We start from the raw sequence: 23,709 nt of genomic DNA on the forward strand, positions 1-23,709 counted from the left end.
GTTCTCGTCGCATGGCAGGGCGCCACGTGTGCGAACGGCGGCTTTCTCGCTCATCTGCGCGGCAGAACGCAGCCGCTAGCTGTGAGCCCCCACTCAAACCAGACTGAACGGTGGAAAAACGCTAGCGCCTTGCTGGAAGCATTAGCGCATGAAAGGCAGACACGCGCACAAAGGCTGCAGTTCCTCGTGTGGCCTGAGGGGGGGCGCCCCGAGCCTACGCCTGTAACTGTAAGCCAGGCCCGGTATTCAGTGGGGCTGGTCGGACCTGTCCGTGAGCCGCGCCCGTCGGCACGGCAGCGGAGGCGCTATCCGGCCCAGAATCAGACGCACACACTACACACACACACAGAGGCACGGACACACGCGTGCACACGCTACACACACCCTACAAACACACACACACACAGAGGCATGCACACACTACACACACACTACACACACACACACAGAGGAACGGACACACGCGCACACACATGGACATGCACGTGCACACACTACACATGAACTCAACACAATACACACACACACACGGACATGCACGCACACACACTACACATGAACTCAACACAATACACGCACACACACAGAAACACATGCACGCACAGGGACACACACAGAGGCACGGACATGCACGCGCACACACTACACATGAACTCAACACAATACACGCACACACACGGAAACACACGCACACACAGGGACACACACACATGCAATACACATGTAAACACACACATGTATGCACATGGAAACACACATACATACATACACACACAGACACACACACGCATGTGCACTTGCTTCATGCCAGGTCAAATCAGATCTCTCCTGATGTCTCCATGTGATTACATAACTTCTCTCTGACATTTCTCTTATGATTCTATCACCTAAGGCTGAGGACATCACAGATAAGTCAGTGCATGTGCGTGTGTGCGTGTGACTGGGTGTCTGTGAGTGAGCATGTCTTTGTGTGGCGTATCTGCATGTGTGAGTCTCTGTACGTACATATGAATATGTATGTGTCTAATTATTATTCCTCTTTAAAGACATACGGTGACACACAGCACACACAAAACAGCTGATCTGCCACTGTCACCCCACAATACTCAATTTCTATAATCTTTAATCTATCACCAGCTCACTATCACCATAATTCAAAACCTATCCTCAGCTTCTTAAACAAACGTGCATTCACCGTTTCTTTGTACCTTTCTCTGTAATATTGTAGGCTATATTATATAAAACTGCATAACAAGGCACTCGTGAAAATTGTGACGTGGAAGATGTCTGTTCGGTAGATAATAAATATAAAAAGAAGATCTAGGATAGCAGAAAACCATTAAGGAAACTGATCCAGTTCCTAAATATGGGATATAGTACACGCGGTTTCCCACTCATACCAGGAGAGAACGGCAACGGAAGACAGACAGCTGCGGTACAGGGCAACATCGCAACCGCTTAAAACTATTTGCCACCACTTAAAACAATTTCCTGTGGGAACATTTAGACACGTGTGCAGTATATTTAGTTTCCACTCTGTGAAGCCTCAAACATCACACGTCTGAAACCCAGCAAAAACAACAACAGGAATAACGAATCTGTTAAATCTTCATGGTAAAGACATATAGCTGCATATTTTTGTAAATCCACAGTGAAGGGTGGGAAGCTCGTGGGTAAAACGTTTTACCCATGATCTTGCAGCGATTATGTATGACGTCATGCGTAGCCCAACTGGAATGCGTGCAATCAGGGGTTGATTGACGTTATATCATAGATTGAGAAAGCGTAAAAGATTACGTCATCAGAAATATGTCACTGGCACTAACATTCGTGTCGCTTTAGAGCGGCTAATACTAATATTAGTTCTAATGCAACTACAATAGAGCTTAGAATAACATTCATCCTGACAGATGCAATATGTTGTTATAGTCGCTCACACAAAGGGGGCCATATGGCCTTGGGATTGTGGCGCCCCGTGCATTTGTATGCGCAGTCTCCATTCAGCTGTTACTTCTTAATTTACACTCCCTTGCATGCAACATTTTGTCCGCGCCAGCCAACTGCACACACTGCACCGTCACTGAAATGGTCGAATACCAGAGGCAATGTGCAAAAAAAAAAAAAACACACAAGCTATAGCTAGATTTCTATGGCTCATATTCAAAATTGCCGATTACTTTCCATATGTACATCACGTGACCGACAATCAAAGCCAGCAGCCGACAGTCCTGTCCAAGGGCAGCAAGTTTTTCATGCCTTTGTGTATAAGATGTTGACGCAAATAGCATATGTGTCTAACTGGATTGGTCCGGAATAGGGCCTATATTCGAATGAGCATCACAGCCCCTTCACCGGAGAGTACACTGTCCTCATCCACACAATGGATGCGCCCGGCCAAGGAGTAGCGGAACAAGACTGTCCCGCACCGACAAGCCCATCCCCCGCGCTGTCTCAAATCGTACATTATCACAGTCAATCCAGGACACACATTCTCCTCACATGCAAGAATGCGAAAAGCATAGACACCTTCTATTTACACTGACGTTCCCTGGTGACATGGTGTATTGTACAACCATATGTTTCGTTGTAAGGATACTCTGATAGGCTACACATGATCCACAGAAGTATTAATTTGAAGAGTAGCCCGACTGGTACTTACTGCTATGCTGGGAACTGCAGAATCTGGTCTCTCGATCATTTTACTCTGGCGGTAGTTGCACAGAAACCGAACAAATCAGACATAAAATACGAGCAATTGTGCGAAAATAAAAATGTACAGTAGCTTTTAACAAAACTGTGCTGTGCTCTTGAAGCGACGCGATGTAGTCTACACTTTGCCTCAAAAACTTAAACAGGACGAACGACTGCCTCCCGAGTCAAATGAATGAAATCGAACCGTGAATACTCAGGTAAACTACCACAACGGCTCAGCGAATGCGGTTTCTGGAATTAAAAAACTGTAGTCGCAATCTTGAAAGGCGATCGTCCCCTCCCTTGTAACCACATGATGATTGGTCAATGGCAGCTGTATTCGTGTTGACTTTGTGACGTTTCTGCAGATAGACCCGCCTCCCGAATTCGATTGGTTTAATGAAAGATACCATAAAATTGCATTGTGGTTATTGAAGTTTGTTTTTAAAGTTTCGAGGCTTTGTCACCATTACACAGTTTCTCACTTGTTTATACTCTGGAATGGAACATAATGAGCAAAACCAAATAACAAGTATGTGCAAAAAATAAATGCACTTCTTCAAAATAAAAGTACATTTTGCTTGTTTTACAGAAATTTCATTTTACCCTTTTTTCAAAACATGTCACACAATTATCAATAGGTACAATCTTTTCAAAGGAAATCTCTCGTATTCACATAGAAAATTCTGGTCAAAAATAATACATTTGAATTATGAATTTATCACATTTGTCCTCACAGCTAGTGCATTAACACTAGTTGCATTAATTGTAATTTCAAAAATCCAGGATAGGACAAAGCAAGTGGGCTACTTCGTACCGTTTCATGGTAAGTCAGAGTGCAAGAAGTGCGGCACCAATATATCCAAGTACTCTTCTGTGACATTATTTAAGCACCGTATGATGTCATTCGTATCAAAGAAGCAACCATGAGTAGCCTTCCTGCTAACTCACTAATCAGGTACAGGACTTCTAGAGTAATGATTTGTATAGCTGTGTGTGAAATAAGGCTTTGAAGGTTTAGTTCCTCTTTGTGGTAAATTTGCAGACGGGCCAGTGCAGTCCCGTACGTTGTTATTTGAGACAATAGCAGTTTCCATCTGGTTTTTCTGGTCTGATGAAAGTCACCAGTGCCCTTCCTTCCAGGGAATCAAACCTGCAACCTCTTGCTTAGAAGGCCAGTTCTCCAACCATGATATTACACAGCCACCCGACACATAAAATTACACACCACGTTTGCGGCAAGAAAACCAAAAACCGAAGATAACTGGACATACCATACAAAAACATTGTCAGTTTACAGCACCAGGCATGCAGTTGAATGTACTTGCTGCCCATTACCTACATAGACCACCTGAATTCTTGTCTGTCATTGGCCTGCTTCATTGATTGTGCGCTCTGTACGGCTTTCACGGATAGCTTTCTGACAGAGCCCTTCTACATGAAATGAGGCGCTGATTAGTAAGTCAATAATCAGCAATTAGCTCTTTACCTGGTGTGTGCTTTACTAGCCCACCTGATACGAGTTTGATGGCAGGTGAACACATTCCAGCACAGGTGTGAAAGTGCAGTCCTGGAGGGCTGCACCGTCTGCTGGTTTCTTGGGGTGCCCTCAGCACAAGTGTTTCATTTAAGTCACTGATTGGCTAAGAAATCCACACACCTTGGTCTCAAGGCCTTGACTGGCACCTGATCGGAAGGAAACCACAAAAAATCTGCAGACACTGTGGCCCCCTTGGAATTCAGTTTGGCAGCCCATGCATTACAAGTTGATCCGTGATCAAAGAGAATTAAATTTTGTGCTAGTTTAAAAAAATTGCTATTTTAGTTTTGAAATTGACCTTAATGTAATGAAAATGTACTATTAGTATTGTAAAATAAACAAGAGTTTAGACAACTGTGTTTAATGTTCTTTGTTTGGCTGCATGTGCCAAATCGATCGAAAAAAAATTAAGTGCACTTAGTTACTGTGAAGATGGGCCCCCTGTGTGATTTGCTGTCAGAAGCAGGCCTTCTGTGTGTGTGTGTGTGTGTGAGAGAGAGAGAGAGAGTGTGAGATAGACAAACAGAGAGAGAGAGAGAGAGAGAATGTGAGAGTAAGTGTGCGAGACTGCCGCTGTATCTGAGCTCAGCATGATCTCGGTCAATTAAGGTAACCAATTAAAAATTCTGTACATGTTAGATTACTTTTTTTTTTGTACTTAAGAGAGTTGAATTCACACACAAGGGATGACTTTTGTGGAATTGTATTGAACATTGGGGGACTGAATTAATTGCACATGACCCATATGAAATTGGCCCAGGAGGAAATAATTATGTAAGAAATTATCAGGAGGACAGAAAACTGTTTAAAGGCGAATCACAATGGATCTTTCACACAAATCCACAAAGGGTCTTCAATACAAATAACTCACCTTATAAATTTACACGTTTGTCTCGTTAGCGAACATTTGTTGATGAAGGAAGTTCCAATCTCCACATTTGGATACACAAATAATAAAAGTATTATGAATATTTATTTCTTGCTAAGGTGGTTTCTTTTTTTTTACCGCTAAAAATCGGAAAACAAAAAGCTAGCATCGCGTATTTGTGTTTAAACCAGTAAGTGAATTTCAACACTAATACGTATGACAAACAGACCATAATTATAGACCATTTTCGTTCAATCGGTTATCAAAACAAATCAGTTAATCACGAGCTGATTGCGCCCTCTTGTGCCGTTGTTAAGTAAATGCACTCACTCTTCCACCGCGTATATGTGAGAGAAACGCATCAAACGAGACGTTTGCTTCCTCTTGGTGATTGTAAACTTGTTATCTACTATTCATGAGCTGAGGGGTGCGCCCGTTTTAAATCATGACGATTATTGCAAATGATCGATATTAGCTTATGCAGCTAAATATACCCCTTAGCTATGTTTACTGTTCTTATTTAATTTATATTGCGTAGCATTTGAATTTTTTTCATTTGCATTGCAACCGTTGTATTGCTGTCTAATGGTCAAGTCATAACGCGACTCCTTGAAACGTTCATATATGAATCATTTTCGCTATGATAATGATGTAAACACATGCAACATAGCAAGAAAGTTTCCCATAGGGGAACGATGGAGTATAAAAGCATCATACTAATAATGTCTCTGTGATATTATTAGTAGCTTAGTAATACTGAGACAGGCAGTCCGATAGTCTTCATCCAATCAGAGAAGACAGAGAATAATTTCATTTAAAATAGTGATACAATGCTCGCTTTCTGAAAATGAGTTTATTTTAGATTTATTTTCAGATTTATTGAGTACCCTATATATATATTTTTTTTCTTTTTCTGGATAAATTAAGATTTAAAGGATACAGTTGAAAATATGCATTTCCTAATTATTCTTGAAATTATATGGCATTCCAAACATATATTTCTCTTTCAAGAACAAATTAATGGAAATGAAATGTACAGAGTTTAATAATATATCTCTTGCTATAACTTCTGACTTTTGTAATAGTGGGAAATTTTACCACAAGCTGTGGAAGCCATGACCTGGGATGAACCAGGCTCCATTCTAGATCCATTTGAACTGTTCTAGCTCCGTCTTCCATTTAAAAAGGATGTTTAACACCCAGAACCCCTCCCCAAGCAACAGGCATGCACACAGGTGCACACACACACACACACATTCACTGACTAACAGTGTTTCAAAGGCAGGGAGTTTTTGATGCAGAGAAAATGAAAGAAAATCTGACCAGATGGGACTGATTGAAGGACATTTATTTTGACACTGACGTTGTGACCAATACATTCACGTGGTTATCATAAAAAAGTCTGCGATTGTCTTACTGAGGCCAAACCAAACAACATCACCCAAGAAACCAACAGTTGTCGAAACCACACAAAAATAACATGAACATAAATAAGAAGTGTTTATACTGTTCAGAGTGTTTCAGAGAACTGGTCCTCAGTAAATTAATCATAACCATTAAGACCAGACTTGCTGGACAATTTCAGAATGAATATGTACGCTGAGCTCTCAAATTGAAAGATCTGGTTTAGACGACGATAGAGTTAAATTAGTCATTAGTCAGTTTAGTACAGTCCTAGAAAAACAATTTCTTCGCTTGTATCTGACATATCCCCGGCCCAGGAGGGTCGATCAGGACGAGAAAACATATAACGACGATACAGCTGAGCGAAACGGAGACGGTCGACCGAGAGCAGCGGTGCACCTGGACTTTCCTCACCACCGGTGTCCGTTTACTCGGTCGATTCACATGAATGAGGAAGTCAGAAACGCAGGCAGAAGCACAGTCACTGATATACGCGCGTGTATACGCGCTAGCATAGCTCGCGGCTGCGGAGCCGCAGATATAGCTTAAGTGTTCCGTCGGAACCGGCGTCAACACAGTGGTGCGGCACCTCCTTGAGGAAGATGTTCTGAAACGGCGGGGGGGCAGCAGAAGGGTTGATGGTGCCGCGCTTACAGCCGTTTCTCAGCATATTTCTTGTCGAAATACTGAATGTACTGCTGCACCCAGGGTTCCGAGGGTCTGGCACACACCAGTTTACCCGCGTAAGTCTTGAACCTAGACACAACACAGACACAGATTTACAATGCATATCCCTCTCTCTCTATTTCAATTTCAATTTCAAAGTGCTTTCTTGGCATGACATAGGCACTTGTGTTGCCAAAGCAGAGGTCACAAAATGTAACTATATACAATATGAATGCTCTCTCTCTCTCTCTCTCTCTCTCTCTCACTCGCACACACTCACACACACTCACACATACACACGCACACACACACCCACACACACAGGGCAGTTACATACTCACCCGCACACACACATACACACGCACGGTGGCTTGTTAACTCACATCACTGCTGGATTGGAGCACAGCTGGCTGGTTAGCTTGTAGCTTTCCAGGCGTTTCAGGGGAAACTGGCGCGCCGCAAAATCAAAACAGCACTTCCTGGGCTTGCTAGCCATTCGGAGCCCTGGAAGACAGGCACACACATTTAATAAATAAGTGCTTATATTTAAGGGCAATAGTTTGCTAGTAATAGTTTAGCTTTCAATCCTGACATCCTCCTCTAAAATTAAGTATATCAATTTTATATTATCCTGACATCCTCCTCTGATATTAAGTATATCATTATTTATATTAATATAGTGCTTAATTATCATTGATAATAATAATAACATTATGATTATTATTATTCAACCCAAACAATGAATCTTGCAAACTGTGAATGAACAAGGTGTTCTCTCTATATCTCCCTCTCCCTCCCTCCCTCCCTCTCTCCCTCTCTCCCTCCCTGCCTCTGTCTCTCTCCCTCTATCCTCTCTCTCTCTCTCTCTCTCTCTTTCTCCTACCTTCAGTGAGGGTCACAGCGCAGACGAGCAACAGCACAGCTGCAGACAGCATGGTCAGGCGAGAGGCAGACATGGTGAGACAGGTGAGGAGCTGGAGCCTTTAACTGCAGGGTTCAGGTGAGGAGCGTTTAGCTTTGTGAGGACCGCTTAGCTTTGTGAGGACCGTTGGCTGTGGAGTGCTGTGATTGAGTGTGCTGGCTTTATAGGTCTAACACAGGCCAGTGGGGCAGCCCCTGTTGGATGGGGGCAGCACTGGGGGGAATCCTGACAGTCTCAGTCACTGGGATGAAACTCCACACATTCAGAACGCTCTCTATGTATCTGTCCACGTGTTTCGAAGGGGGGGTGGGGGGGGGGGTGTGTGTGTGTGGGCGCCTACTTGTCTGCCTGTGACTCTGTCATCATGGCACAAACCTTTTCACTTCCTTTTTCACATTCCATTTTCAGACTGTGCATTCGAGAGCTTCATTGCACTATTAGCTCTCAAAATGGAAACAAGGCAGAAGATTAAAGGGAACGTTTATTTCTCTCTGACACATAAACACACTAGCACATGCAAGCACACCCAGGCACCCAAGTACGAATCATAAATGAATGTAAATTGTATTTTATACTTCCTTTGTCAGAACATCTTTAGACTACTGTGGCTGGGCACCGCTCTAGAATTCTAAGAAGTAGTAGGCCTATAAAAGTACAGAGAAGGGCAACAAAAGTGAAATGTTCCTTGGAGGAAAAATATCATCCTCATGTCACCACTGGCACCATCTTCCTAACACACAGACTGTGGGAGGCTTAGACTGTGTCAGTTTAATGTTGATTTGTGTGTTTCTTTGTATTTAGATGGAAGTATGTTGCTGCATTTACTGCTACCCTTGGCCTTGCGCCGCTTGTTATTTGACTGTGATTTCGCTAGTTTCTTTTCGTACTCTGCTAATTGCTAATAATCATTACATAAGTATTTGTATAGTCATTGTTGCTATTGGGGAAGTTGAGAGGGATAAGACTCACTCTGGTCCCTGCTCACACTTGTCTCTGTTCCACATACACCTGGGACTTTTACACTGTTAGATACACAGGGTTAGGGGCGATTGCCACATCCTGTATGTTTTGTTTGACAGTTTGTTTCTAAGTTGGGTTTTTGGTTTCTTTGTCTTTCTTTTTGTGAGTTATTCAGTGCCGCTTAACCCCCATGTCAGTTTAGTTTGTCTGTTTGTCTGTATTGATTCTTTTATTTTATTTCCTTTGGTACCACTCACCATCCCTTCCCCCAATTCACAATCTGCAAAACAATTTGTAAATACACGCCACTAGTACAAAATTAAAAGTGTACCCTGATAATTTTTTGTTTTCACAATTTGCTTGTTCTATCCCATCCATTCTTTACCCAGTTCCACCAGTTTTTTATTTTATTTTATTTTATGTTCACCCCACTTTACTGCTAAACATCCCTGGGGTCATAACAGGGTATGTGTTTCTTTGCATTTACATGAGAGTACATATGTGTGTATGTATTTGTGTGTGTGTGTACAGCTGAATTCACACCTCTCCTTTAAAATCTCACTAAATGGAGAGCCAGGTTCCGAGGATCTGGGAATCTGGGTTCTAATAAATCCTTCATATTATTATGAAACACTTCACTACCCTCTTGGCATCATTGATGATGTTTAAAATAATAGGAAATTATTAAAGATAAAAACTAAAAAACAAACCTATGCTGGGAGTGGCTGATTTTGCTTTTCCGTGCCCTTTTGAAGTGAATGTTTCTCATCAGGCTGGAGATCTTTCCGATGTTATTGAGATTAAAATCTTTTCAGTTGCTTTCATAAAAATAAAAAATGCTATCAGCTATGAAAGCACCTGCAGAAGGTTTCCAGCAGCAAATGTGACTTCCAAATGCCAAACCACAAAAATACACAAATGTTCCCCTATAAAATCTCTCACCCTGATTATCAACATATTTTAAATTAACGTCTCAATATTCAGTCAAATCCATAACACATTTGTCAGTGAGAGTGAGGTTTTCACCAGATTTGGGATCAATTCAGGAAATGAACTGAATAAAATTAATCCATTTAAAATGGCCATGATGTTCTTGGGGTTTTTCAGTTAATGAGCTTATTTGCTAGAGCCAGAGATTAACAGAAGATATACATTTTTAGCACATTTTGTTTTGTAAGCTGCACTTGACAGCAGTGTCTGCATGTAATTGAATTCAGTGCACTTCCGGAATCAATACGGAATCCTTCTGAACCCTGGTTTTCACACAGGAACACACAGTATCCAAACTGGAATCTGGGCCAGTCAGCTCTGACTGGCTTTATTTTGTGAGGAGAAAACAAAGACTTCCCTGTTTTCTTCTTTTTGCCTTTCTCCCCAAATGGGAATGCTCCGGTTGAGTAGAAACGTTCATCACAACCTCCACTGTGGATTCCTTTGGGAGAGAGCAGACTGTGTTCTCCTCTGGAGAAGGTGATGAATAAATGAACGAATGAATGAATGAATGAATGAATGAATGAATGAAAAACTGCACTTGCATAGCACTTTTCCAGAAGCTCAAAGTGTTTTACAGTGATGAGGAGGAACTCGCCTCAACCACCACCACCGTGTAGCACTCACCTGGGTGATGCACGGCAGCCATTTTGCACCAGAACGCTCACCACACATCAGCTGAGGTGGAGAGGGAGAGAACAATTCAATTTCACAAGTTCAATTAAATCATGTCGGCCATTTGCAGAGACACTTTACGAGTTGGGCTCCCACGAACGGGTCAAAAAGAAGACACTTCATGTGAAGCTCAACTGACACTCCCGCCTGATTGGCCAGTGCGGGGTTGCGGGTGTGCAATGAGACGCTGTCACCCTGGCCAACCGTAACCTTCCAATCCCTGGGCTACAGTAGGGCCCACCATGGGGCTGCCGGATACGCAGTCCAAATTTGGTACCGGACCATGGGGCCGATCCAAGTACCGGAACAGTACCTTAGCGGGATGGTCCACCAAGCACCCTCAGTGAGTCATTATCACAGTCCACTTTTCATCACTGAAACCATATTTGCATCCTCATGAAAGTGATGTTATCCTGAAATGAATACTGCAAAGGCCGATGTAATTTTTTTATGATTATTTACATGAAATACTGAATTATTTAGCAGAATAGCAATTATCAGCACGTTTTGCTGAAAAACAGACACTACTAGAATGTAGGTAGCCTGCTAAACGGTTTTTTTATTTGAGCAGATAGAGGTAGAGGTATCTGATTAGAGCAGACAGAAAAATGAGGTCTTTGATCAGACCAGAAAGAGCTATCTGATTGGAGAAGCCTGAGAAAGCTCTCTGATTGGAGCAGTTAGTCTGAGAGACATTTCCTCCGGCCATGATCCAGCTCAGTGGAGAGTGTCAGTGCGGGGTCCCACAGGACCTGGCAACCACCTCCGCAATCAGTCATCACTTTCTGCATCTTAACAAGCCGTTAACCAGGGAATTTTGCCTCATGAAGATGAGCAGGGCTCCAAAAGTCCAAAAAGTTTTTATACCAGAACAGACAAGCTTTTGAGTCACATATTTGTGCGTGCGTGTGTACACGTGTTTGAATGTATGTGTCTGTGGGTATTTCTGTGTGTTTGTAGTGTGTGTGTGAGAGAGAGTGTGTTTGTGTGTGTGTGTGTGCGTGTGTTTGCGTGTTTTCTTGTGTTCGCATGTGTTTGCGTGCTTGTGTGTAGCACAGTGGGTAAGGAACTGGGCTTGTAACCGAAAGGTCGCAGGTTCGATTCCCGGGTAGGACACTGCCGTTGTACCCTTGAGCAAGGTACTTAACCGAAATTGCTTCAGTATATATCCAGCTGTATAAATGGATACAATGTAAAATGCTATGTAAAAGTTGTGTAAGTCGCTCTGGATAAGAGCGTCTGCTAAATGCCTGTAATGTAATGTGTGTATGTGTTTGTGGCTGGGCAAGGCACTTTTTTTAAATATCCCTAACTGCTTTGAGGTAATCTGACATATACATAATTGATTCATCATATCTGATGAATCAATTATGTATTCCATTAATTATACATATACAGGTACATGCAGCCTCCAATGACGCATCAAAATAAAGCATCAATATGTGCACGTGACCAGTATGAATCACACCAAAGCGAGACCTTATGAGCCAAAGCTGTGATGTGACCTTTCGCTACGTCAGCGCCGCTGGCCTGAGATGACATCAGAGCGGTTAACCACTGACCCTCTACTGCTGCCTGCAGGAGCTTCCTCACCTCACACACACACACACTCTCTCACACACACACACACACACACTCACATTCTCTCTCTCTCTCTCTCTCACACACACACACACACACATTCTCTCTCTCTCTCACACACACACCCTCTCTCTCTCACCCGCGCACACGCACGCATACACACACACAACACTGTATCCACATAATCTGCACAGCCCACACACAGTGCATTAGTTCTTATGGTGACATCACATATAAACTTCAGGCGGCCAACTGACATTTTAAACCAGGCCCCCAGAGCAACCTCAGGACTGAGTGCCGCGTTGCTGACTCGCGCTGCCAGGCTGACCCCTCTAGCCCCCTCACCCAGTGCAGGCGGACATTTGATGAGCCGAGCCCAGCTAAGCGCTGTTCTCAACGCTGTGCAGCAGGCACCCTGAGAATCACTCAGTCACAGCCTTCAGGTAACGAGCCACACAGGTCCCCCACACGGCTCTCAATACTGTCACTGCTACACAGCTCTTTACCTCTGCTTCTCGCGCACCAAAAACAGACAAACTGGGCACTTTAATACACACGTGACAAAATAAAAAAAAAAAAATTTTAAACAAAAGAGCGAGAGAAAACTCCCAACGTGGGTGAACTGCAAACAGTGATAAGGACACAATGCCACGCAGTGATCCGTGTTCTAGGGCCCGCGGACTTTCGCTGGCTATTAATAGAAAGCAGAAGTATGAGTCACATGAGGAAACCACCCAGTAGTTTCTCATTGGTTTCAGGAGAAAACCTAGCATTGGCCCCTCTACCCGTTTTTTTTGCAAATTACACAAGGGCCTGTTCATGTCACTGTACTTGAATGTCATCTGGTCAAACTTCCCCAGCAGTCCTCCTCTCTCCCACAATCTTCCTCTCTCTGTCTCACACACTCGTGCTACGCAGACTATTTATTCTGAAGTACATTGCTAAATAGTCAAAAACAAATATTGCAAAAAAGCAAAAACATAACTGAAATATCCCTGCAAAGCATAGTGATAAATGGGATCAAGTATAAAGTGCCGATCTGTGAAGATATTTCAGACGTATATGTCTGCAATTATAACTCCACAGATCCCAGGCAAAAAAAAAATCCCAGGACTGGAGGTGAAGATTCCGGAGTGCTATCTGGGCTCAAAGCAGGAGCTACCGGACGGTACGTGTGATGCTTCACAGTCTGCATCACTGAACAGTGCGGCAAGGACAGCAATTAGCAGGGCAGAGTGTGGAGGAATCAACGTCCAATGCGCTAAAGGATAATTTTAGAAACGCGCAGTCTGAGGTCCAGCGATCAGCGGTTTAGCCGCAGCGATCAGAGCGAAAGCGGAATTAAGGAATTAAGCCGGCAGTACGCTCAGTAAGAACAAAGAACTTCAGGATTGAGAACCATCGGCGAACATGTCCGCGAACACTGTTGTCGGTATACTCAATTTTCATTTTTCCAAACAACCCTGAATCTTCAGACCATTTCAAGCCAACTGGAGTTAGTTAGAAACAACGTGCCAGTGTGGATGAAACTATCTGGCTTTTTTGACAAAGCACATTCTATTTCGCAACTGCTCTGGTGCTTTGTGCTTTGTTTCCCATGCCAAACAGTCCCACAGCTCATGAGACGCTAACTGTACGCGGTGGTTTTCAAATAATCCCAAACAGTGAAAAAACCCAGTGTATGCTAATTACAGGCCCTCAAGGCAAAAGTGTGCGTGTGTGTGGACTTTATCGCCATTTTTGGTCAAAGCTGAGGGAAGCAAAAAAAATAAAAAATAAAACAGAATAATGATAACAAACAGAACAAAAACAAAAGCGATAACTTTTCTACCCAAAAATGACAATACTGTTCCGGACGCTTTGACACCTGTACCCATAAAAAATGTCACCATAAAAATAACAATGAACACCATTTGGTAAGAATAATTAGAATGGTGCTGACAAAAGGTAAACGAATAACACAGACGGATAGATTAAACTTTTCCGGTGGCTTACAATACTCTTGGAAATGCTGTATCATACAATGTTCCACTCGCTGTCAACCATCCTACAACAGACTGGGCTCAGCTGGAGGTTCCACCCGTCCCTAAACCGTGCGACTTGTTATTTCTTTTGAACTGGAGGAGGGATACGTAGATCTTGACCGTTCTTAAATTTGTATATTTTTCAGTGTAAGAGAAAGTGCTTGTCTGTCATGATTTACACTACATTCCAGGCATTCAGCAAAGGCCCAAAGAAACCTACACAGCTTTTTGCGTTTGTACATACAGTGTCCTCCAAAAGTATGGGAACAGTAGAGTGAAATTTGTTGTTTTTGCTATATACTTAGGCATCAGCTGTTACTTAATGGTATTTAAATGTGTATATGTTTGACCATTTTACAGAAAGGGTTGTTTTTGGGTTGAGTCACCCCATTTCAGATGTGCAAAAGTGAGTGTCTAGTCTTCTTTTTAGCCAGATGCTTCCTTCTGTGAAGATTTCATTGGAGTCTGAAGGCATACTCCATCATCAAGACCACAGGACTCACAATGACTGAAAAACAATTCATCTGTAGGCTTGAGAGGACAGAAAAATTCATTAAGAAGGATAGCAGAGACACCATGCACATTAAGCAGTTTGGAAAGTCTTGAAAAAGAAAGAAACCACTGGTGGACTCGAAACACCATGCAGGTCGCCCAAAGAAGCCAACTGCAGTTGAAGACATATGAACCCTAAGAGCCCTAAAACAATGGTTAGTGACATCACCAGCAATCTACAGAGGGAAGGGGGGGGGGGGAAATATCACAAGCCATTTTACCCAGACGATTACAAGTGCAGAATTATACATTGCAAGATGCAAACCTCTCATCAGCAGCAAGAATTGAAAGTCCCGATTAGAATTCGCCAAAACATAGATGAGCCAGAAGAGTTCTGGAATAAAATTTTATTGACTGCCGAGACCAAAATAAACCTTTACCAAAGCGATGGAAAAGCCCAAAGTATGGAGAAAGGAAGGAACAGGCCCGCATTCATAGCACCCCCCCCCCCATCTGTGAAATAAGGAAGAGGCAGTATGGAGGAGATATGGCTGCTTCTGGAACAGGCTCACTCATCTTTATTGACAATGTAAAGGGGGATGGCAGTGGTAGGATGAATTAACAAGTGTACAGACAGATTTTGTCTGGCTATGTACAAAGAAATTCCTCCAAACCTCATTGGCCAGCACTTCATCTTGCAGCTAGACAATGTACTCAAACACACTCTCTACACAAACAACGCATTCATCGATGAGACAAAGTGGAAAGTTTTGGACTGGCCTAGTCAGCCACTTGATTTAAATACAATCCATTTGATTAGATTTTAATTGCCTTTGGAGTCTGTTCTTAGCATTCGTCACCATGAGGACTAATGAAACCAATGATAGTGAAGGAAGCCATTATGAGGCTGAGATAATATAGAAACAGTGAGAGATACAGGCTAAATCCTAAGCTTACCATAATCAACATTAAGAGGAAGGAGAGTGCTGGTGAGCTCAGCAATCACAGAGGGCCCGATAAGCCAAGGAAGAACTCTACAGAAGATGACAGACAAATTCTCACCATAATGAAGAAAAAACCCCAAACACCTGTCTGACTGATAAGAAACACTCTTTGGGAGGCAGGTGTGGATTTGTCAGTGACTACTGTTTGCAGAAGACTTCACAAACAGCACTACAGAGGCTACACTACAAGATGCAAACCACTAGCTGCTGTAAAAACAGGTTGGCTAGGTTAGAGTGTGCTAAGAAGTAAGAAAAAGCATCTTGAACAAGTGCCTTGGAAAGGGGTCTTGTGGACAGACAAGACCAAGATTCACTTCTATCAGAGTGATGGCTAGAGAAAATAGCTGACACAGGTACTGGCTCACTTGTCTTCAGTCATGAAGTAACTGCTGATAGCAGCAGCAGAATTAATAATTCTGAAGTGTACAGAAGCATCTTATCTTATCAAGTTCAAGCAAATACCTCCTAACTCATTGGACAGTACTTCATCCTCGAGCAAGACAATGATCCCAAAAATACTGCAAAAGCAATAAAAACAATACTTTTCAAAGCCAAAAACGGTAAAATTCTTGACTGGCTAAGTCATTCACCCAGCCTGAATTCAATTGAACATACATTTTATATGCTAAAGAGAAAACTTAAGGCAACTAGCCCCTGAAACAAGGATGAGCAGAAGACAGGGGCAGTACAGGCCTGGCTGAGCATCACCAGAGAAAATACTCTGCACCTGGTGATGTCTATGAGTCACAGACTTCAAGCCCCCATTGCATGCAAGAGTATGTGACTCAATCCTAAATATCACTACTTTCATTTTACATAACTTCAATATGTCCGAAACAATATGGTGCCATGAAATGGGGGCTATAAAAAGTGCTGTAATTTCTACATGGTGAGACCAAAGTTTAGAAAAATACTCTCAAATCAAAGCTGAGTATATGTACTTTAACCACATATGAATTGTTTAATTACAAATCAAAAAACTGTGGAGCACAGAACCAAAAAAAATGTCTTTGTGCCTAAAGTTATGGAGACCACTGAATATTATGGAAAATAATACCTGGTGGGTTTCTACTGAGTGGTTGCCCCATTTAACATAGCTGAGCTGACTGGTTCCAGGACTTAAATTCCATATGACTTAATGGTCAAGACAGTACTGTCAAAAAAAAACTTTTTCATTGTGCACTGTGATCTGTGAGCAATTTCTGTTAATGCATTCAATATGGTGTTAAGGGTCCCTGCTCGCCACATTAAGGTAAATATTTCCCTGAGTAAAGGGTTCTTTTCCTTACAGCTGGCCTGTTGAAGATCAAATTTGTCATTTTTATTATAACCTACCAGGGCTCAGGACTGTTTGTACTGTTCTAGCCGAGCCACTGTCTGGCGTAGCCCATTTTCTATACGAGACAGCGAAAGCAGGTCACCGGAATAGATCTGGATTTGACTTATGTGCCGTGTCATAGACGCCCGGGGGGACGCAGACTGTTCCAACAGAGCCGCTAACTCATTGATGTAAGTATTGAACAGCACAGAAGCCCTGTTTCCACCATGACCTTGTAAAAAAAAAAAAAATCCAGCCATCATTTATCAACACTCACGGGCCTCTTTTCATACAGGCTTAATTACAATCATTTAATAATATGCGTCATATACTTTATTCCACGAACCACTTCAAAGTTTATAGCGTGATGTCACTAGCTAATTTAAGGGCAATGAAGGAAATAAATGTTTTTAATTGTTTAAAAACATTTTGTTTGGTGGACATATATGTCAGCGGGTGTAGGGAGCCGATATGAGAGGTGGTACACGTTTTACTTATTCCAATTGCTGCTTACACAGATGTAGGCTACTGTTATTTTTTTGTTTATATCTCTCTCTCTTCCCCTCAATATTTCTCTCCCTTTCTCTTTCACACTCATCCACATACGTACCCTACCTTCCAAATGTAATGACTACATACAAAATATAAGACGGTAGGCATGATCGGTACGCGAACCTTTACACTTACGTAAATGAAAATATTAATCATAATGGATTTATTTGTAATTAATTGTACCGCAAAGATTTGGGGCCCCTTTCACGAAAGCGATCTGCGAGGATTTTCACTCACATATTGCAGAATCAGAAAAAGTGTCGCTTGCGAATTGCAAATAAATCTGCAGCGACTACAGACGTCTCGCAAATATGGACTTTCCATTGTGCGAAGACGGGGGCAGGGTCGAGAAAGAACATTCCGTAATCACACCCACCCTTTAGATAACTACGGAGATAGCTAGATTAATGAACGATATGTATTTCCACAGCAAGAAGTATGATATTATGTTTATATAAACGACCTTTTTGACAGAAATCTTTGGTCACTAACAGAAGCATGGCACTATAGGCTACCAGTTTGGCTTCAAAGTGCCCCCTTCCAAAATGTAGTAGCCTAAACGTTTATTTTTCAAGTATAGGCTAGGGTACTTAAGTTGCCTACAAGTTTATTTTTAAATGTATATTTTCGTATGTTTTAGGCCTACTTTCTAAAACAAATTCGGCCCATTTTAAGGATACGAAAAGTATTTCTTGGTATACAGATAACATTTATTCTAACATGTGGATCTTAAAGTGATAGCCTGTACTTAATTTTAAAAACATTTACTTCTGGAAAGTAAAAAGAAAGTGCACTTTAAGTAGCCAACATCCTTCGGGATTTAGTCCAGGAAAAGTGTACTTCAGGCATATCTTTTCTAAACTTTTTGTTGTTGTTGTTAGGGTTGACTGCTCTGCGCAAACGAAAGATTCCTCTGGGTTGTCGGCAATGCCGGCAATGCAATGGAATAAGCAACTCTTCACTCCAGATGTGTCCGTAAAGCGACGACGTAAATAGGCTACTGATACGATAGCCGATTTATTTATTGCCTACATGACGAGCTAAGCGACCCGAGTTCTTGGTTTGCCACAGCCTGTATAAAAATAGGTTTGCCATTGCGATTTCTAAGTGAAACGCTCCAGAAAGAGCGGGAGAAAGCTATCGCCTTTTACAGACCTCGGCTCGCACGTCACAACTTTCGTGAAACGAGCTCTTGACACCTTTCATTTGCACGCTGTAGGCACACACACACTTGCAGAATATCACGCCCTCACACAAACTCTACATTCAAAGGGCACAACCAGCCTACAACATCTGACTGAACCCAAGTTGAAAAGAATCATACTGCTGTGGGTAATATTTAATAAAACTGAAAAGCTGGTTGGTTATTAAAAAAAAAAAAAAAACTAACTATGAAAAATAAATAAATGTAAATATAAAAAAACTGGTTCAGCAAACAAAGTCCAGCCTTGTTTGCACAGAGCTAAAACAAGCCCAGATTGTCTGCTCCCTTTAATGCAGCTGTTCGGCAGTGGAGATGGCCCACCCACTGATTTTTTTGGTCAAATCTTTGGGCAGAAATGGACATTCTGAAACATAAAGCACAGGAATATACTTTCATACAGATACATACTTGTCGGTGGTCAGTAAAACTATGGGCTGGTATTTCTTTCCTACGTATAAGGCTGTGAAATATTTGACAGAATGTGATTATGCTCAAAGATAATAGTGCATTAGCTTTGGAACATTGCCCTTTCCCTTTTATAAAATTAGTCTTAGCATAATCAGCCTTTAGTGTCCTTACTAAAAGGTCATGTTCTAAAAGCTAACATGCTAAAGGTGAATACATTATAAAACACTAATGTGGTTCTTGTCTTTAGCATATTCACCTTTAGCATGTTAGCCTGCAGATTTAGAAGACGACATTTTAGTGTTCGGTGTATTAGCCTTGAAAACATTAGTTTAATAGCCTTCAGTACATTCACCTTTTGAACGTTAATCTTCGGTTTATGAGCGTTTTGACTAATGTTCCGAAACTGAAGTGTCAAACTCAAGTCCTGAAGTGACTGCAGCAGCTGCGGCTTTTGTTGGTTTTCTCGCAACTGGCGGCCAAGGCAACGCGGCTCCTTAGCCAGGGAATCACTTAAGAGCTGGAAGATACTCAAAACTGAGCAGACCCTGAGGTCCTCCAGGACCGGAGACATACACTCCAGCTTCCGCTGGTGGGTTTTCAGCATTCAGTATCCTGGATATTAGGCTTTAGAACGTTAGCCGTTAGCGTATTAACCTGGAGAGGGGGGGAGATCAAACCCAAAAATGAGCACTGCGCCAGGGGTGTGGGGAATTCAAAAGTGGGCATGACTTAGTATGACAAAAACATGAATATTGAGATCCTCGTAGATACCTCAGATTATTGTGGTTCAAAATCAGACCTGGGTCAAATACGTATTTGTTTTGGATTCAAATACTTTTCTACCCTTTACTGATCTCGTCTGTTGTATTGGAACCAATGAAATACTCTCAAAAAGTGCATACCCGGCCTTCTGGTCATATTGGCAGGTGCAGTTACACCAGGCAAGATCAATAGAGCACAGAAATGTATCTGAATCCAAAACAAATACATATTTGACCCAGGTCTGCTCAAAATGACAAACGTGTAGACAGGCACAAACGGACAGAGGAAAAAAATTCCATGAAATTAGCTGGACGCTGTTAATTGAATAGTATTATTCAATTCTGGTTTTTGCGGTAAACTCCACAAGGGCTAGGGGCTGTACTGAGAACAAAAAGGACAAATGACGACACGACGACTCAGCGATTCAAAGAGAGAATATGTTTTAAATAGAAGAAAGAAGCCATTGTAGAACAAGCAGTAATAAATGAGAAAAAAAACCCTTCTCTGCTGCTTTTGTCAGTAAAACAGGCCAGCCCTGAGTCAGCAGCAACATCTCTCATCACAAAAAATACAAATAAAAATGAAAATAAGAGTAGTAATTATAATAATAACAACAAAAGATAAGAATGAAGGAGATCACAAGTGAAGAGAAACTAGCAGTAGTGAAGTGTCATTATTTTATACAAAGCATGCAGCTACATTGCTCCCAGGGCCTTAACCCTGACCTCTGAACTTTGACCTCCAAAACACTCTTCTCCATGCAGAAAGGTCCCCGGCCTTGTATGGACACCTGAATAAGTCCTTTGGCTGTGATGCCTCCCGGTCAGAACAGTGACACAGTGAAGCGCCAAGATGCTCCAAGCTGTGCCTTTTCAAAACAACAGTCGCAATACCAGAGCACTGCATCCGAGCACTGCATCAGGGCCCAGAATCAGAGCACTGAATCAGAACACTGCATCAGAGCACTGCATCAGAGCACTGAATCAGAACACTGCACTTAAGAACTGCAGACTGAAATGAAATCATATGAAAATGTGTGTAGCTATTCTTTCTTTTTTTAAACACACAATGTTCTATGTGTAATAACACCAACCACTGCAACAACAACAATAATAATCATAACGATTGTAAAATAACAGTAATTAAATAATAATAATAATAATGACTTATCATCAGCATCGTCATCATCATAATCGTAATTATAATAAGAATCATAATAATAATAGCTTTAGCGAGTATAAAAACAGACAGGTGACAGAGGAACAGAGTCGGTGGGGTGGTATAACAGTAAAGTCTCTGTACAGGGTAGCAGTGAGGCTGGAGGTGAGCAGCCAAGGGTGTAAACATTAGCTCCTGCTGTGGCTGAGCAGACGTGGAGTAAACTCGGTGTAAATACCCCGTGGGCTTCCAGCCCCTCCTCCTTCAGTGCCCAACACAACCACCAGCGACCGTAACGAAGGGGGGTGGGAGTGGGTGGGGTTATTTCGGAGGGACAAGGACAAGGGAAAGAGGTCTGAGGAAAAGGGGTGTGGCAAGGCCTGGCAGGGCGTGGCAAAGGCTTGAGCAATCCACATGTTGTCGCCATGGCAACAACAGGGGTACATACTAAGTCTCGGGAGAACATGCTTATCATCCAGGAAATCAGTCAGTGGATCAAACCTCTCTCCGTACACACACACATACACGCACGCGCACACGCACACACCAGTGACTGTAGCCAGGAATACATTTTTTTTCCGGCAGAGCACGGAAATAACCTAAAATTAAATTAAGTAATTTCTTAGCAGAATTAGCAGATTAACTAAAAATTGAATTTGTTTCCTTTTCCATTTAATGTCTCACAAATGTCCTGCCGCTAATCTCATCTTCCAAATATTTTCAGAAAATCATTGGTCAAGTTCAGGAAGAAAAAAATACCTCGGGTTCAAACCCGCAAATCTCCCCCTTAGCTACGTCACTGACACACACACACACACACACACACAGCTGTGAGCTGTGGCTATTTCAGTAGACCAACGACATGAAACGACAGTCTGTTATTCTATTACTAGCACACACAGCATTCCAGTAGAAATGCACATCATGTGTTTCAACTTCCCACAGAGACTGTGAGGTCGAGAGTATAAACCGTTAGAAAGACGTTAGAAAAGAAGACACTTTGAAATTTTGAGATCCGTGGGAGGCGACCCTGGTCTTGTAGGGGACTGGGGGGGAGGGGCATGCTGGGGAGGAACCGCAAGGCATCCTGGGAGTTCTCATGCACCTTTCCCTTTGGCTCTGTGTTGTTCCCACAGCCCTCGTCATGGCAACGAAAACAAGCCCCGCCTTGAAGAGTGGGAGCGTCACTTCAATAAAAAGTTAATTCACGCAGGTTCATTCATAAAAGAAAACTGCAAACTTGGTTCGGGAGGCGGGGTGTGGGGGGGGGGGGGGTAGGGGGGGTAGAGGGCAGATCCGCGAGGTGTTTCCAGGCAGCCGGCTGGAATGAAGACGTGGAACCGGATTCAGTTTCCAAAAACGTCTGCGGGGTGCCAGAGAAAAACGAAGAAAAACTCCACTTCTCTGCCCTCTCCCTCTTTCTTTCTCTCTCTCTCTCTTTTTCCGTGGCATTGTGGGAGGGGTCGGTCGGGGGGTGGGCGTGGCCTCTGACTACGGCTCCTCCTCCCCAGTGGCGACGGCGAGGCGCACGGCGACGGGCAGGTGGTCCGTGAGCCCCGCCAGCTGCGTGATGAAGCTGAACTCCTCCACGTCCTGCAGGGGGCAGCAGAGAGTCAGTCCCGCGGGCTCGCCGAAAAACACTGACACGTCCTCGCTTCTAACGACGCCGTTCGGCGTCGAGATTGAACGCGTAAAAATGCTTAAACTCCACTAAAGATGATCTGCCCTCCTTTGTGTCGCCGAAGGTAAATCACGCAAAGCACTCAGGCTGATTGAGCTTCTGCGGGCGTCTGATTTCTGCCCTGTGCTGTACTGCACGAAAGCAGTCTGGCCACAAGGTGGCAGCACTAAGCCACGCTGAGCTCAGACACGTTTCCGCTATGAGATGGAGGCTTGAGGGAGAGAGCGAGAGAGAGAGAGAGAAAGCCTTTCGGACTTTCTCATCTTCCTCTCCCACTTTCGTTCTCCCTCGCTCCCTCTCACCTTCTCTCATTTTCTGTCTCTCTGGAGGCGAGGTTCATTTCTTTACCGGTGTTGTGTGACTGTGGAGGTGAGGTTACCGGTGTGGCGATGTGATGAGGTAGGCCCGGTGGCAGTGCGGTGTTTTGTAAACTCTAACCCACTGGGAGACTACTGTTACACCCCTGCGCAAAGTACTTAATCTCAATTGCTTCTGTAAACATCCTGCAGAGTAAACGGCTCATTTGTACTGGCAACGTGAGGAATATCAGCTATCCTGTGTGTGAGTCTCTAAGTCTCTGCTAAGCTAACAGTTGTGTGCGTAGTGTTGAACAGTGCCCGTTTTGTACAGCTCATTTGCACGCTGCTGTCGCACTGTAAAATATATTTAAGGTTTAGGAATATGCTAATGTCCTAACTGGGGTTCAGGTCCAACCCATTTCAGTTCCGTTGATTCAGGAAATGAACTGAAATTCACTCAATTGAAAAATCCCTCAGCTGAATTTCAGTTCGTGTTCTGACCAGACCGAA

General features: G+C 42.9%; 3 protein-coding genes across 4 annotated transcripts in view; all 3 read right to left on the bottom strand.

Annotated features, from left to right (window-relative positions):
* The window catches only part of LOC135242238 (septin-7-like), a 26,097-nt gene extending 23,103 nt beyond the window's left edge, over positions 1 to 2,994 (bottom strand). The window contains exon 1 of one of the 2 annotated variants that reach the window (XM_064313240.1): positions 2,660 to 2,994. In XM_064313240.1, coding sequence (XP_064169310.1) covers positions 2,660 to 2,698 — 39 coding nt within the window. In that variant the 5' untranslated portion in view covers positions 2,699 to 2,994. The remainder of the gene's footprint in view (positions 1 to 2,659) is intronic. The other variant, XM_064313239.1, reaches the window with a different exon arrangement.
* A 3,436-nt stretch (positions 2,995 to 6,430) lies between these two features.
* On the bottom strand, positions 6,431 to 8,357 carry LOC135242208 (monocyte chemotactic protein 1B-like). Its single transcript, XM_064313183.1, has 3 exons — positions 8,053 to 8,357; positions 7,553 to 7,673; positions 6,431 to 7,259 (listed from the first exon to the last, which is right to left on the bottom strand). Exons 1-3 carry the CDS (start codon positions 8,123 to 8,125, stop codon positions 7,154 to 7,156), a joined length of 300 nt encoding a protein of 99 aa, XP_064169253.1. The 5' UTR covers positions 8,126 to 8,357; the 3' UTR covers positions 6,431 to 7,153.
* A 12,127-nt stretch (positions 8,358 to 20,484) lies between these two features.
* The window catches only part of smpd3 (sphingomyelin phosphodiesterase 3), a 40,460-nt gene continuing 37,235 nt past the window's right edge, over positions 20,485 to 23,709 (bottom strand). Inside the window, exon 8 of the mRNA XM_064312743.1 lies at positions 20,485 to 22,812. Coding sequence (XP_064168813.1) covers positions 22,711 to 22,812 — 102 coding nt within the window. The 3' untranslated portion in view covers positions 20,485 to 22,710. The remainder of the gene's footprint in view (positions 22,813 to 23,709) is intronic.

Source organism: Anguilla rostrata, chromosome 16 (assembly GCF_018555375.3).
Source record: "Anguilla rostrata isolate EN2019 chromosome 16, ASM1855537v3, whole genome shotgun sequence".
NCBI classification, from domain to species: Eukaryota; Metazoa; Chordata; class Actinopteri; order Anguilliformes; family Anguillidae; genus Anguilla; species Anguilla rostrata.

Bases quoted from the DNA above. Each gene is read 5' to 3' on its own strand.
- LOC135242208 (XM_064313183.1), bottom strand. From the start codon at position 8,125: ATGTCTGCCTCTCGCCTGACCATGCTGTCTGCAGCTGTGCTGTTGCTC. The intron at 7,674-8,052 runs GTAGGAGAAAGA...CCTGTCTTCCAG, and splicing joins CGCTGTGACCCTCACTGAAG to GGCTCCGAATGGCTAGCAAG. The intron at 7,260-7,552 runs GTGAGTTAACAA...TGTTGTGTCTAG, and splicing joins TGCTCCAATCCAGCAGTGAT to GTTCAAGACTTACGCGGGTA.